This window comes from Salarias fasciatus, chromosome 18 (genome assembly GCF_902148845.1).
Source record: "Salarias fasciatus chromosome 18, fSalaFa1.1, whole genome shotgun sequence".
Classification (NCBI taxonomy): Eukaryota; Metazoa; Chordata; class Actinopteri; order Blenniiformes; family Blenniidae; genus Salarias; species Salarias fasciatus.
In genome coordinates this window covers 20045902-20059124 of record NC_043762.1, presented here as the reverse complement: position 1 = coordinate 20059124, position 13223 = coordinate 20045902, and the positions used below count along the sequence as shown (strand labels likewise).

At 40.9% G+C, this 13223-nt stretch overlaps 1 protein-coding gene across 24 annotated transcripts in view; it reads right to left on the bottom strand.

Moving 5' to 3' along the window:
* The window catches only part of dlg1b (discs large MAGUK scaffold protein 1b), a 101502-nt gene that overhangs the window by 77522 nt on the left and 10757 nt on the right, over positions 1–13223 (bottom strand). For 16 of the 24 annotated variants that reach the window (XR_003933479.1, XR_003933481.1, XR_003933480.1 and 13 more), the window contains exons 3-4: positions 7071–7234; positions 2019–2090 (exon numbers count right to left, since the gene is read on the bottom strand). Coding sequence is in view for 21 of the 24 variants with exons in the window: in XM_030115719.1 (XP_029971579.1) it covers positions 2019–2090; positions 7071–7234 (236 nt within the window). In the remaining 3 variants the exon portion in view is untranslated. The remainder of the gene's footprint in view (positions 1–2018; positions 2091–7070; positions 7235–13223) is intronic. The other 8 variants (XM_030115725.1, XM_030115734.1, XM_030115735.1 and 5 more) reach the window with 1 other exon arrangement.

Sequence of the window (13223 nt, the reverse complement as noted above, 5' to 3'; positions counted from 1 at the left end):
CCGAGGTCAGTTCAGCTCACACTCACGTACTTCAGCTGACAAAATTCAAGTATGGAGAGATGAGAGGATGATCAATACGTTCCAGGGCAGCACAACATGAAAATATACACAGGAACCAAAAGAGTCGGACTGCGACCTGAACTGAAATCCACATCAACCACCACCAGGACGGTCCAGAACACCAGTACATCTCCAGTTGCTGCAGAGAGAAGCCAGAAACTCAGCACACAGTGCAAAAACAAATTCCACAAATGAAAAACTCACACGGTTTCCTTACTGACTTAACTGCTATAGATTCATGATGAAAAGATATTTGGGTTGATTTAACCTGCAGGTAACTTTGCAAGTATTTTCGATTGCAATATCAGGTTCATTTAAATAATTGTTTAAATTTTCTGTTTCTTTTTCCTTAAACAATATAATCATTTCTTTTAAGAAGATAAACATTTTACCTGAAATTTTATTACTGCAAACAAAACTTGAAGAGATAAAAGATATCATCTAATTCAATTAACACAACTGAAAGGGAAGTCAAATTTCAAACTGTTCATGTTTGATCCATTAAATTCAGATAAAGCTACGGATGGAAATACCTGAATTACCGCTGTATAATTTCATTACACTTAATAACTTTGGTTTCTGTGGTTCCATGAGCTCCAGATCCTTCTGTGATCGTTTACTCAGTCCTAAAAGAAAAACTTGGTGACTAATAAATGAGTTGGGAAGAGCCAAGGCACTTGAAGACAACAATGAAATATATTCATTGCTTTCTTCAGAAAGATCTCCAAAATGATGGCATTTTTCTGCTATGTCTGAATTTTTAAATGTCAGCTTTAATTATTATTATTATCCATCGAATTATCCTCTTATGCCATTTCCAAGACTTTTAGGTGCTTTCAACATTCATGCAGCAAAGCTCTGGATCTTACTGGTAAAATGTATTTATTTCATCGTTATGATTTATTTTACTTTTTAAACACCTTCAAGCAGAAACCAAGACAGTGTGTAGTTTATCGTGAACCTTAAACTTGCATCGGGACTTGAACACATTTATTTACTGACTTTACCGAGTTGGAACAATGGGAAACTTTTCAATTTAAAGTTTCTTTTGTTTTCATGAATTTCTTTCAGCAGAAATCTTGCCCGTTAGAAATGAAGCGTCTAACTTTGATTGTGCAACGGCTGAAGTGTGTCTGGCCACAGCTCTGAGGACAGGAGGTGTACTGTTCAGAACCAGCAACATGAACCAAAACGAATGAAGCACGATGAACCATGACCCCTGAGACCCAGCACAAATCATCTCAACGTGTCGCTGCAGCTCTTCTCTTGATTGGCTGATTCTTTAGGTCTCATGACAAAAACGTAGAACGTAAAACCAGAGAGGAAGCCCCACCGACAAACAAGCTTTGGCTTGAAAACAATTCAATGAAAAAAAAAAAAAAATTCAAAAAGCTTGACGCCGGCCACAGTTTGGTCAGAGCTGTATGTGAAAGTGGAAAAAAAAAAACAACACATATTGATGAAATCAGTGGTTTGTCACTTGGTGATGAAAGACAGCGACTCTAAAGAGAACAAAGCATTTTTTAGAACATTTTTTTTCTAATTACATGATGCTGTTTGAGTTTGAGAAAATTCAACAGCTTAAGAACATTAAAACAAGATTTCTGTGTCATTAAATGAAATCAGAATAACAACAAAGACAAATTGCTTATAAAATAGTAATTTCCCAATCCAAATAGTTCATATTCAAATAAAGACAGGGCAGCCGGCTCTCTGGTTTCATCCCACTCACAGTCAAACTTTAGATTTGCAAGATCAAACCACAGCGACACCTTGAGGTTGTAAGGACCAACCTGCCCCCCCGCCCCCGCACCCACCCACACAACACCCCCCTGGATCCAAACCCCTGCACCCTCCAATGGTCCCGAAGCACATGAGGACTGGATGGGACATGCGGCGAAGGTGGACGACACCGACACCCCCCTCCTCCCACCAAACAGCAGCCTTCCAGTACTTACTTGTCCGTCACGGGCCGGCGTGCGTTTGGCCTGTGCCAACGTGTGGAGGATTTCGTTTAGGAGGGGGGAGTCCTGAGAGGGTGGGGGGGAGGGAGGGACGACGAGTGTTTACAGTCAGAGAAAGAGGAAAAAGAGAGAAAGCATTCAATGCAAACAGCAGAGCAGGCTCAGACTGGATCTGCACATCGTTTATACGCCGTTTGTTTTCAGGCCGTTTCGGTGCCAGATGGAGGAGTTTGTCACAGTCAGCAAACAATTTAGCAGCTCGCACACTGGAGAAAAAAACACTTTTCATCTGTTCTCCATCCTATTTGTTGTGCTTTGTATCATAACATTTTCACAGTTGGGTAAAGTGGGGATGGATTCTGTTCTGGGGTGTTTTCCATTTTGCATAGCTGTTGTGTGACTGTCAGAGTGGTGGCAGAAGTCTAAAAAGGATGCGATTCCCTCACTGTGCCAGGAAAACAATGGTCACTCTGACTCTGAGCTGCTCCCGAGAACACAAACTGGACTTCATTCGGCCGCTGCAGAGGGGGGATCCAGGAGCATGCCCATCTCGAGGATCGTTGTTTTACAAAAATTACAAAATAAAGGCTCAATCTCACGCCGATATAATGCTTCAGAAAGTTAAAGCTGAAATAAAGAGTGATTTTGTCTCAAGTGAAAGTCAGGCAGATCTGACATGAGAACAGATTGTAGTTTAAAAGCTCCGGTCTTGTGTCGAACAGTGAGAGACGTTCGTCAGAGATTTTCCTTCAGGAGTTTCATGACTGCCATCCGGCTAGACCGTGTGTGACCAGATTCAGCCGCGAGAAACTCATTAGAAAAGCAGCAGATAAACAGACACCAGTGCTGAACCACGTCGGACTGTAATGTGAAATGCGTGAGACGACATCGGGCTTTCTGAAGCGTTTCATTATAAATGTATGAAATTCAAGTGATTTGGGGCAGGAAGGCATCGAACCATGTCCTTCAAGGTACACATGTGCAGAACTCTGGTACAGATAGCATGTGGACAACAGCAGGATCATGGAAGGTTAAATCCTCATGACTGGAATACCACGACAGCAAAGAGCAAATACAACTTTATGACCTAAAATAAATGTTTGCTGGAAACTACTTTTATCAAATCAGGAAATATCTCAGGCTCCGTGGCTTAAAAATCAACCCTTTCAGCAGCTGGTGAATGAATACTGAACAATGGAACATAATTATTTTCATGATGAGTGTGAATTTTAGCAAAAAGAGTCAAATGAAGATGTTGAAGGCAGCAGTTAAAGTCAAGTGACTGACGATGGGAGGAAACCCATCGTCCAGTAATCCAACCAGTCGGCGAAACAAACAGGTAACTTCTGAAGCCCTGCGAGTCTGACATCTGGATCCTGTCTCCCAGGATTACAGACATACTGGTGTGATTCAGCTGCAGCCAACTCGGCTCTTTCATCCTCTGGAAAATTAATGCAGTCAACAAAAGGAAAAGGGCTTCATTTGCAACAGCGATGTGCAAAAAAAAAAGAAAAGAAAAGAAAAAAGAAAGAACAAGGAGCTCATGACCAGATGGAATGAGAGGTCAAAACAAAAAGGGTAAAAAACAAACGCACACACCGAAACCATCCTACCTGCCTCGATGTGACACATTTCAGCTTTCTATAAAGAAATCTGGGATGTCTTTATTCTATTGTAGTGTAAACACTGCAAACAGGACAACACTGTGATCCTCACTGAAAGAGGAAGATGTTCATTTCAAACAAAGATTACTGGAGGTTTCTCTCTTGAAATGTAAATAAATCATGCTAATCTTCAAAAATGTCATTTGTAACTTCAGTTAACAAAAAAAAGTATTTCACTGGATTTAGCTTAATTCCGTGACAGTGCAGTTCGCTCAGTCAAAGGTCGTTCACAGTTGAGCGGGACTGTAATCTTTGCTGAATCTTCCTCAGACTGTAGTTTGGTTTAATGCTTCATGCATTTATTTTAAAAACAAAAGCTGCTCTTTCCACAGTCATGATTGTTTTTATGGAGCGCCAGCTGCAAACAGGAGCTCATGTCAGACATATAAGCCACAGCAATCAGAATATTTCCTAACCAAACAGTTGACTTTGTCCCCTCTATGCGTCCAGACAACAGCTGTGTGCTGCCGTTTCCTCCACAAACTTCAGCTTTTAAAAAAATCAATTTCATACAAGGATGGAAAATAACATTTTCTGGATTATATTCCAATTTCTGGCTAATCCCATAACGCTATGAAAACACAGGATTAAAGAGGAAAGAAAGAAGCCTGCTGAACACAAAGAGCGGATCGCTTTGTTTTAGTAACGTCATGTCAGGCCGGGACGCCGACAGACTGTTTATCTTTCCCTTCACTAAACGACACCGCGTTCATCTGGAGTAATCGCTGCTTATACACATTTTTATTCATAATTACAGTCATGTCTCAGGGGAGAGACACTGTTTCCCGCAACACTGAGGTGAAACCAGCAACACACCGCATTCATGCTGCACATCTCCCGGATTATTTAAACCTGCAGCTCATCGTTTTCATTATGTTGAGCACGTGTTGGGTTTGTCTCTGTGGTGCCATGAGGTGGTTTTCTTGTAAATGGTGCATAATTGAAAGTAAATTGTTTTGCCAATTCTGCCGATCAAAGGAAAATAAGCGCTCCAGACCAACGACACTCAAAACTAATTGCTGCCTCTGAGTGATTTTGATTTTTATCAACTCTTATGAAACATAAACTCTTTCAGCAGCTCATCATGTTCAGTGGCGGACCCGTCACCGTTGGTGCAAATTACAGCATGAGGACGGATTTATATAAAACCCAGACTTCAGTCACAAGTCAAAACCACACAGCTGAAAGGTTGCATGGTCCAACCCCCTCTTCCTTTGAGCAGGCGCTCGCACCGGACCCCACACCTGCCCGCTTAGTCAGCAGCTGCAGACACGTCACCGAGACGCCAGAGAAGCAGGAAAAAAAAAAAAGAAAAGCACCTGAGTGGAAGAAGCAAACAAACAGAAAGCAACAGAAAGACGAGGAGAGCGGTGACACAGCAGGTCAGGCTTTGATGTGTCTGACAAGACGATGAGAGAGACGGAGGCTCGCCGCCACCTCGCCGTCACGACGGCGATCCTTTCCCAGCCTCACCTACGGTCTGCGTGCTTCGAAACGAGGACAGCCATTTAACAGCCTTTCTTTAACAGGCGTCACTGACAGCAGGGATGCTGGAGAGTATTTTAAGGACGACTTATCAAAGTGAGTTTGTGTTTTTTGAGCTTTAATCTCAACCCCAGTGAGTTGATGAAACCTCGGGCCAGGAAAACATGGCAAAATTAGTGATGCTCCAGAAAAGCAGGCAGTGATCTGAATCAAACACTCATGACTAACAATTTGATGGACGGTGGTTAAAAAAACCTGATTTTCCCTCTTTTCGCCATCATCTGCTTCCAGTAAAGCTTTATCATGTGAAAGAAAGCAAAAATGTTTGCAGACTGCCATGACTCAACAACATTAAAAAAAAAAAAAAAAAAAAAAAAAGACACTTTCTCACCAGAAACTCAGTTTCAAAGAAACTTTCGGAATGTCAGACAACAACTCGGCCTTGTTTGTATTTGAAACACATGGTCGTGCTATTGTGACAGTTTGAGACTATGAGAAGCATTTCTTTACTTCATGGTGCCATTATTAAAGCTTTAAACAGGCAAGAGAGATAAGTCACACTGTTCCCAAACCGTCACAAAATCTTTAAAACCAGAATTGTGAAATTCTGTTTACTGTTCAAATACAGTCAAATTTGAACTCAGCTGGGTCGGACCAGTTAAATGACAGCTCAATAGGCCATAAATATCAAATACAAATAGCTGAATAGTTGAAAATTCTTTTAATAATGTCACAAAATTGTTGTCTGAAATCCCGTCTGCCACTGAGTATTTACCTTCAGACTAATGCGGGCAAAAGCATGTTGCCTCTCAAAACACAAGACGCCTGCATGTCCACCGCCATGAACCTGCACAGTGTGGTTCTGATGTCGGTGGCCGATCGGGCGTCATTAAATCTTTCGACTACGAGCATCACTGCGATCTGCTGATGCACTCACAATATATCAGTTATTGCGACAGTGATGCTCCGCATGTCGTCACACTTGGCTGATCGGATGGAGCCGTTCACTCTACACACTCGCTAAATCTGAATGTCAGTGAGTAAATAAATGTGCACAGAAGGCCCAGATACTGGTGTCAATTAAGAGCAAGAGAAGGAGCACTGTTATTGGTAAGAACAAACCCTTTTATACAAAATAAAGGGTATTTTAAATATATAAATGAATGAACTTAATTAAATATCTGAACATTTGAGCTTTGAACATTAAGGAGGTGTCCATTCTGGGTTGTTGCTGTTTTCATTGTATTAATGACAGAAACCTGCCCATTTACCAGAGTACAGGTGTTTTCCAGTGAAAAGAGTCAAATAAAACCTTTAACTTTTACTCTATATAAAAACATGGCTAAAAATGTGTTGAAAGGAATACAGACTAGAGCCACTAGAAAAAATAAATCTCACATTGTCGTACTGTTCAGGCCAGTGAGACAGCATCACTTCCATGTGTTCAGCAGTAACAATAAATGTCTACAGTCAGTATGACATGTGAAATCATTTCCTGTTTCACTTTAGAGCATTGGTTACCTTTATACCTGTCAAAGAGATGCAGCTGCTGCTAATTTGATGAGAAAAGCTGAAAAAGCAGGTGACTGTGTTTGTTCTGGCTACGAACGTCACCGCTCGGTCCGAACCGGCTCCTGCACACACCGGCTTCAAAGCTTCAACTTCAGTCATCTTCCTGGAACGTTCGGAAAGGTGTGATCTATTTTTACTATCTCTATTTTTACAGAGGGCTGTTTTGTCTCTGCACACGAGAAACGGCATTAAAGAGAGCCGACCAGTTGGAGAGGCGTGAAAACAAGCCGAGTGTCTGGTGAGGCCTGTCCCTCGCCAGCGGCTCTGATGACGGCCGAACCTGGCCAGGCACCGCTCAACACGAGCTCCCCCGCTCCGTTCTTACCTCGATGCTGGTGCTAAGGCTGGGCAGAGTGTCCGAGGTCACCGTTGTGCTTTGAAGGCTAGAGAAGTCCCACAGGTTGACGGGCGCCATGGGGTCCGCCCCTTTGGAAGACTCCACCCATCTCTGACTGTCCAATAAGGTCACTTCGTAAAATTCCTGGATATCTGAGGAGACAAATTCAGATTGAGCATCACTGTTTGGTGTCTCTCTGTCATGATATGGCCCCTCTTCTTCTGCAGATCACCCAACAAGAGGTCAGTTCCAGAGACTTTCTCACCGGGTTGTCCAGAAATCACGATGTGACCTTTGAAAGCACATCCTGACATTTGCCCCTACTGTCTGCCTCCGTCACACAGGCCACAAGTACAACATGTTCACTTTCTGCTGAATATCAAATCAAGAAGTAGTTTTAAATAAAATAAGTAAACTGGGTTTGTGTGCAACAATACAAAGCATGAAGCAGCAACATTTTCAGGTCAGAGAAGGAATCAAAAATGCTTGAATCAAAGCTTAATCTCAAGCTGCAGAAGCAACTTTGATTTACTATGTTTTGCTGGATCAGAATTCAAAAGATGGGAGGCGGGGGGGAAGGTGAGTCCCAGAGAAGCGTGGAGCAATATCAGCAGGAGGAGCGAGTCCCGGAGCAGCGGCAGGTCGGTGAAGGTCAGCTTCAGCTGTTCTAACACTCATCAGGTTACGCGGCGTCGAGACGACACGAGAACAACATTAACAACATACTCGACCCTCGTGTGTCATTAAATACATGCAAGTCGTGACGGAGGAGAGCAACTTCATTCACAGCAGGTGCACGAAGAACAAAATGCATTATTCAATTTAAAAAGAAAATGAAAGAGCTGGTTCACATACCAACATTAACCAGCACCAATAAATAGAGTAAATACAACTAGATCAACACAATCCTCCAGAAGGAGTCATTTATCTCAGAAGAATGGCTCGAATTATGTGCTCAGAAGGTTTTTGGTATTTAATTGTATTTGTAAATTTAGTCAAACAAAACTCTCTTTTTTAAAAGAAAAAAAAAACGTTTTTATGCCAAAACAATGATACTGTAGACAAGAAAAAGACACTTCTATTACAAAGCTAAAAAAAATGTTTGATTGTGCAAACATTATCTGTTATTTTACATGAACTGTTTTCAAAAATGAAATGTCAACTTAGGTTTCCCCAAAGGGGATTTTAGACATTTCAGTTCCTTTTTTGTTGTTGTTGTTGTTGTTTAAATGCTCTCGTTGCATCATGACACCGTTAAATTCTCATTTACAGTCATATTTTTAAAGTTTCATTGTGCTGAAGATGACATTTTCATTCACGTACATTTTTGATCTGATAAGCAGATTAACATCATGCTGTATTGTAAATTAGCTCTCTGAGAATCACAATCCTGTTGACTGATGGATTGACTGATTGATCCGGTTGTCAGTGTTCATTTAGGTGCACATGCAAACAAAATCATTGTTTTGAAGAGTGTCATTAATGCAGACCTGGAAGCAGCCATTTAGCAGGACTTCAACGTCAAATCAATACGTGCAAAACAAGTAAAATGAATTACTTCCATAATCAGGTAGCTGTAAGAGGTGACCTGGAATTCAATAAGTTTTATACACAGATGGAAACTCTGGGGAAACATGTCAAACAAAGCTGATAAAGTGAACCTGCAGCATGATATATTTCTTTAACTGAATAATAGAGGACAGCTGTAGCTACTTTCATTTGGCAAAAAATCTAACAAAAAATGTATAAGCTGTGTCATTTTGAACTGTATGAACAGATCACACTAAATAACACATGAATGTACATCAAGTTTCTCAATCCAAGACCACGAACAGACCAGGACGGATTGATTGTGTGACTGATATGAGAACGTGTCTTCAGTCTCTCCGCGGACGTGAAGCAGATATTGTAAGAGGCCTCCAGCCTGGTGGCCACATGCACAACACGCAATTTTATTTTTGGACACAATCCTGAGGAGAGCTGACAGAGAGAGAGAGAGAGAGAGAGAGAGAGAGAGAGAGAGAGAGAGAGAGAGAGAGAGAGGCAGAGCGGAGCTAAAATAACCGGGGCTTTCTTTGGCTCAGCGGGCCAGCTGACCGCCACCCGGCTGGCCGGCACAGATGTTTCCCCATAAAACCAACAGATCACCACTTCAACAGCTCCGACGGCCGTGGCCTTTAGCTCTGTTCAGCGCTGGGTCCCCGTCCTGGATCAGGATCACACTGCCGCCAGCTTTTCACCTTTGACTTTAACGTGACTGAACCATAGAGCTTTTCATTGTATTCCTTCATAAGTTTCTAATTTAAAAATATGGGTTGATACCATCAACCCAACCAAAAAGCACGCTGAAATAACTCATGACTGCATCAGAATTTTCTGATGAGAAAAACTTTATTTTTAATCACAGACGATGGCTAATCAATAGAATGCGCCTGTCTCGTATTTGAGATTTAGATACGCTTGAGAATGGTGGAACCAAACACAACGGTCTTACTGTGAAATGAGCTGTAGTTGGCATTTTTAAAAAACTAGGAGTTTTTTAGCTCTTCTAGTTTGTGCACGAGACACAGTCCGGCTCATATTCTACAATAAAGTCCTTCCTATTCAGCAATCCATTTAATCCATGTGATGCAAGACGGCAAATAAAGGTCATCGACGAAATTCCTAACCCGATATAAAATAAAGAGGTTAACTTTAAAGCCGACGAAGGCTCACATTTTAAACTGGCCTCATGTGTCACAATTCATTTGCGTTTGGAGGAAAGGGCAAATTCATTTAAAGTTTGTTTTAAGAGCTGACACAAGATTGTGTGATTGTGACCTATAGCCAAAATTAGTTCAGTGCAACCAGACCTTCATTAATGTCACTTTTATAGCACAGAATATGAGAACCAAAGTAAAGTTCAGCAGCACGCTAACCAGTTTCCTCATCATACAGACCGACTCTACTGCAAGCCGACACTGGCAGACCGCTCGGCCCGGCGGCTGGAGCTTTTTCACGTTACACCATTGTAGCTGGAAATGCCACGAAAGAGCTGGAGGTCATTCTTTTGTCTGATCAGCTGTATTGCATTTTCTGCAAACACATCCAGCCATATGAAATACAGAATTATCAAATAAAAAAACTGTCAGTCCATTTTTGACACATATCAATGGGGAACAACGCTTACATCAACATAAAAGACTCAGATTCAATTTGATTTTTTTTTTTTTCCCCCCCAAGTTTCAAAAAGCCTTTTTAAGACAAAACATGAAAGAAGCTCCTCTTGCTCTCTCGCCATTAAATCTAACCTACAACCATCATTGCTAGAAAATGCAAACTAGGACCAGGAGCCACTCTGCAGTGTGGAGAAGCAGTTCTGCCAACTCGCCCTTTCACAGTAAAAACTTTTCAGCTGCTGTAATAAACGGGAAATGGATTTCACTTATATAGCACTTTTTTTCTTCTCTCCTCACTTTAGCAGTTTCCAAGCACTTTGCACTGTTAGTCACGTTCACTCTCACACTAACTGGAGCTGCAGCCAGGAAAAGTCCTGGCTCCTCGCCCTCCACTGCGTATGAAGACACTTCAACATATAGACAGAGCGAAAGGAGGATCGAACCACCTTCCATCTGTGGTCAAGTAAAACTGCATCCACTTTCCGCCACGACCCCATCAGCTCTGCTCTGAGCGGAAACCATCATAATGTATATTTCATAAGCAGCATCACAACGAAACCATCCAAACCAGTGAAAACAAAGGCATAAACAAAGGTGTGTGGTTTGGTTTCTCGCTGATATTGGAGCAGATTACATAACACACTTTGATGACTGGAAATAGCTCAGAATATCAACGCAGCTCAGTCTGATGTAAGACCTAAAAATACAAAGTTCCCTCTTTGAGTCTGTCTTCTTCAGAACAGTAATAACTCTGAGCTCCACACAATCGCCGCAGTTTTCAAGATACGCACTCAATTTGGGTTTCTGAGCCACAGCACTAAATAAAAACTAAATGTCACAACTTCTTCATTTTATCCTCCATCAAACTTTCCAAAGCATGAGATATTTACTGTATTGGTTCAATGGTTCAAACAAATCATCTTTTTTTATTATTGTGGAATAATTTTCTTTATTCTAATCCCACTGCATTGATCTATTGCTTATCTTAGTGTCAGATTTTTAATATAACAAACTTTTATACTGATTATATTACAGCTTTACTACTTTTTAATGAGAGTTACTTAAGATTTTTTCAGTTTGTGTCATTTGATATCTGGACCAATACGATTTTGATTTAAATTTGGTGTTATGAAAAAAAAGAGGTCTTCTGGAATTGATTATCATTGTTTCAATGCACAGCAACAATGTTTAGCAGTCTTCACAACGAGCCACCTGTTTATATCATAAAAAAGAAATGACACCAATCTGAGAATGCTGAATGAGCTTTAGTCCAGTTGAAAAAATAAAACACTTTACAAGTGTTACCTTTTGAAAACAGACCAAATCTCTGTTGAGCATCCAAAAATCTGGCATAAAAAAAACTAAAATTCACAGGATTTGTTCATATTTATGACTTGGTGCATTGCATCAGTTTGACCTTCTATTTTTGTTTTATCATTTCATTCACTGATTCGTATTCTCAAAGGCCTTTTTAACAACTTTTACATTTTAAAGACTTGTCTCTGACTAACGTCGAATGACTTCTTTTATCTATTTATTTTTTTAACTTGATTAAATTTGCAACCTCATTCCATTCTGGTCTTTAATTTGAATTTTTGGTTTTTTGGGTTTTTTTTGCCTCGACTTGTTTTAGTTTGTAATTCTTCCATTAAACACTGAACTGTGTTTATGAAGTTTGAAGTTTGATTCCATGACTGATTATTATAATTATTCATCAGTTGATCCAATTTCTACAGTGCTTCTGACAGTTCGGGGTTGAGGAGGAGTTTGAGCCGATCTCAGTCGACAGCGTGTGATCAACACTCGTAGTTCTGCCGTCTGTCTCGGTTCAAAACTGGAAAACTCACGCAGGCACAGACACAGACAATGCTGAAAGGCTCAACACAACAATTCATCAGTTATCAATTAACTGTATGGATTTCAAACCGTTTGGAAATGTTAAGTTTGTCTCCCTCTATTGCCCCAATATTAATCAGATGACTGGAAGCAGTTTTCACTCGGCAGTGTGACAGAGGTGGTTCGGTCTGAGACCTTAAACACAGCACTGCATTGATGTCCAAAAAAAAAAAAAAAAAGACCTCTGAGGGAGACGTGGAGATCAATTTACAGTGATTGTGAACTGGTGTGGACCTCTGCGCTATTGTAAAAACAGAAAATATTGCATATTTTCCCTTTAAAAAAGTTTTTCAAATCAGGAATTAATGTTTTTGTAGAAAAAAAAATAACATTTTCCAAAAAGCCCAAACTGCAGAAAGAGAAATAAATCAAATATCAATAAAGCAGTATTACAGAAACAAGACTGACATTTTTAAAATCACATTTGTCAACCACAACAAGCTGTTTAGTTCCACTGCTACCTACGGCCTGCAGAGAAAATAAGATATTCAGACGATCTCCAAGGAAAACCCACTCGGTGTGTGGACTTCACCCACTTCCAACGCTCGGCGTGACACAGGAGCGCTCAGTTGCTTCAGTCTAATAAAAGACCACACCTATTTGGACGGCTGTTGCCACCAGAGCCGCAGCCCTCTGTGGAAAAAGCAGTACAACCTCGCCACGCCCAGAGTGAGCAGCACAGATCAAACGCTCATTACTGCTTCGAGTTACACTTACAACCGAATAACTGGAACAACTGAAGCACACACTGCGGTGTGGAGCCAAATAAAAAAGGCGACCAAAATAACACCCTGAACTGTGAGAGGTGCACAAAATCTCAGTGAATATTTAACTGACATATTATGATTGCTACATCCAAAGTAATATGAAATACTGTTGAACCTTGGTATTCGAGAGGTTTACTTTTAATTTTTTTCTAACAATTTCTGTACGGAAACTAAATTTTCCAAATCACAAATCAAATTAAAAAAAAAAGAAAACACTAAGTGGTGTGGTTGTTACTCGGCATGTCGTCAGTGTGAGCATCACCATCAGCATCCCTCTGCGAACGGACGGACGACAAACTTGTCGCTCAGCTACCGTGAGA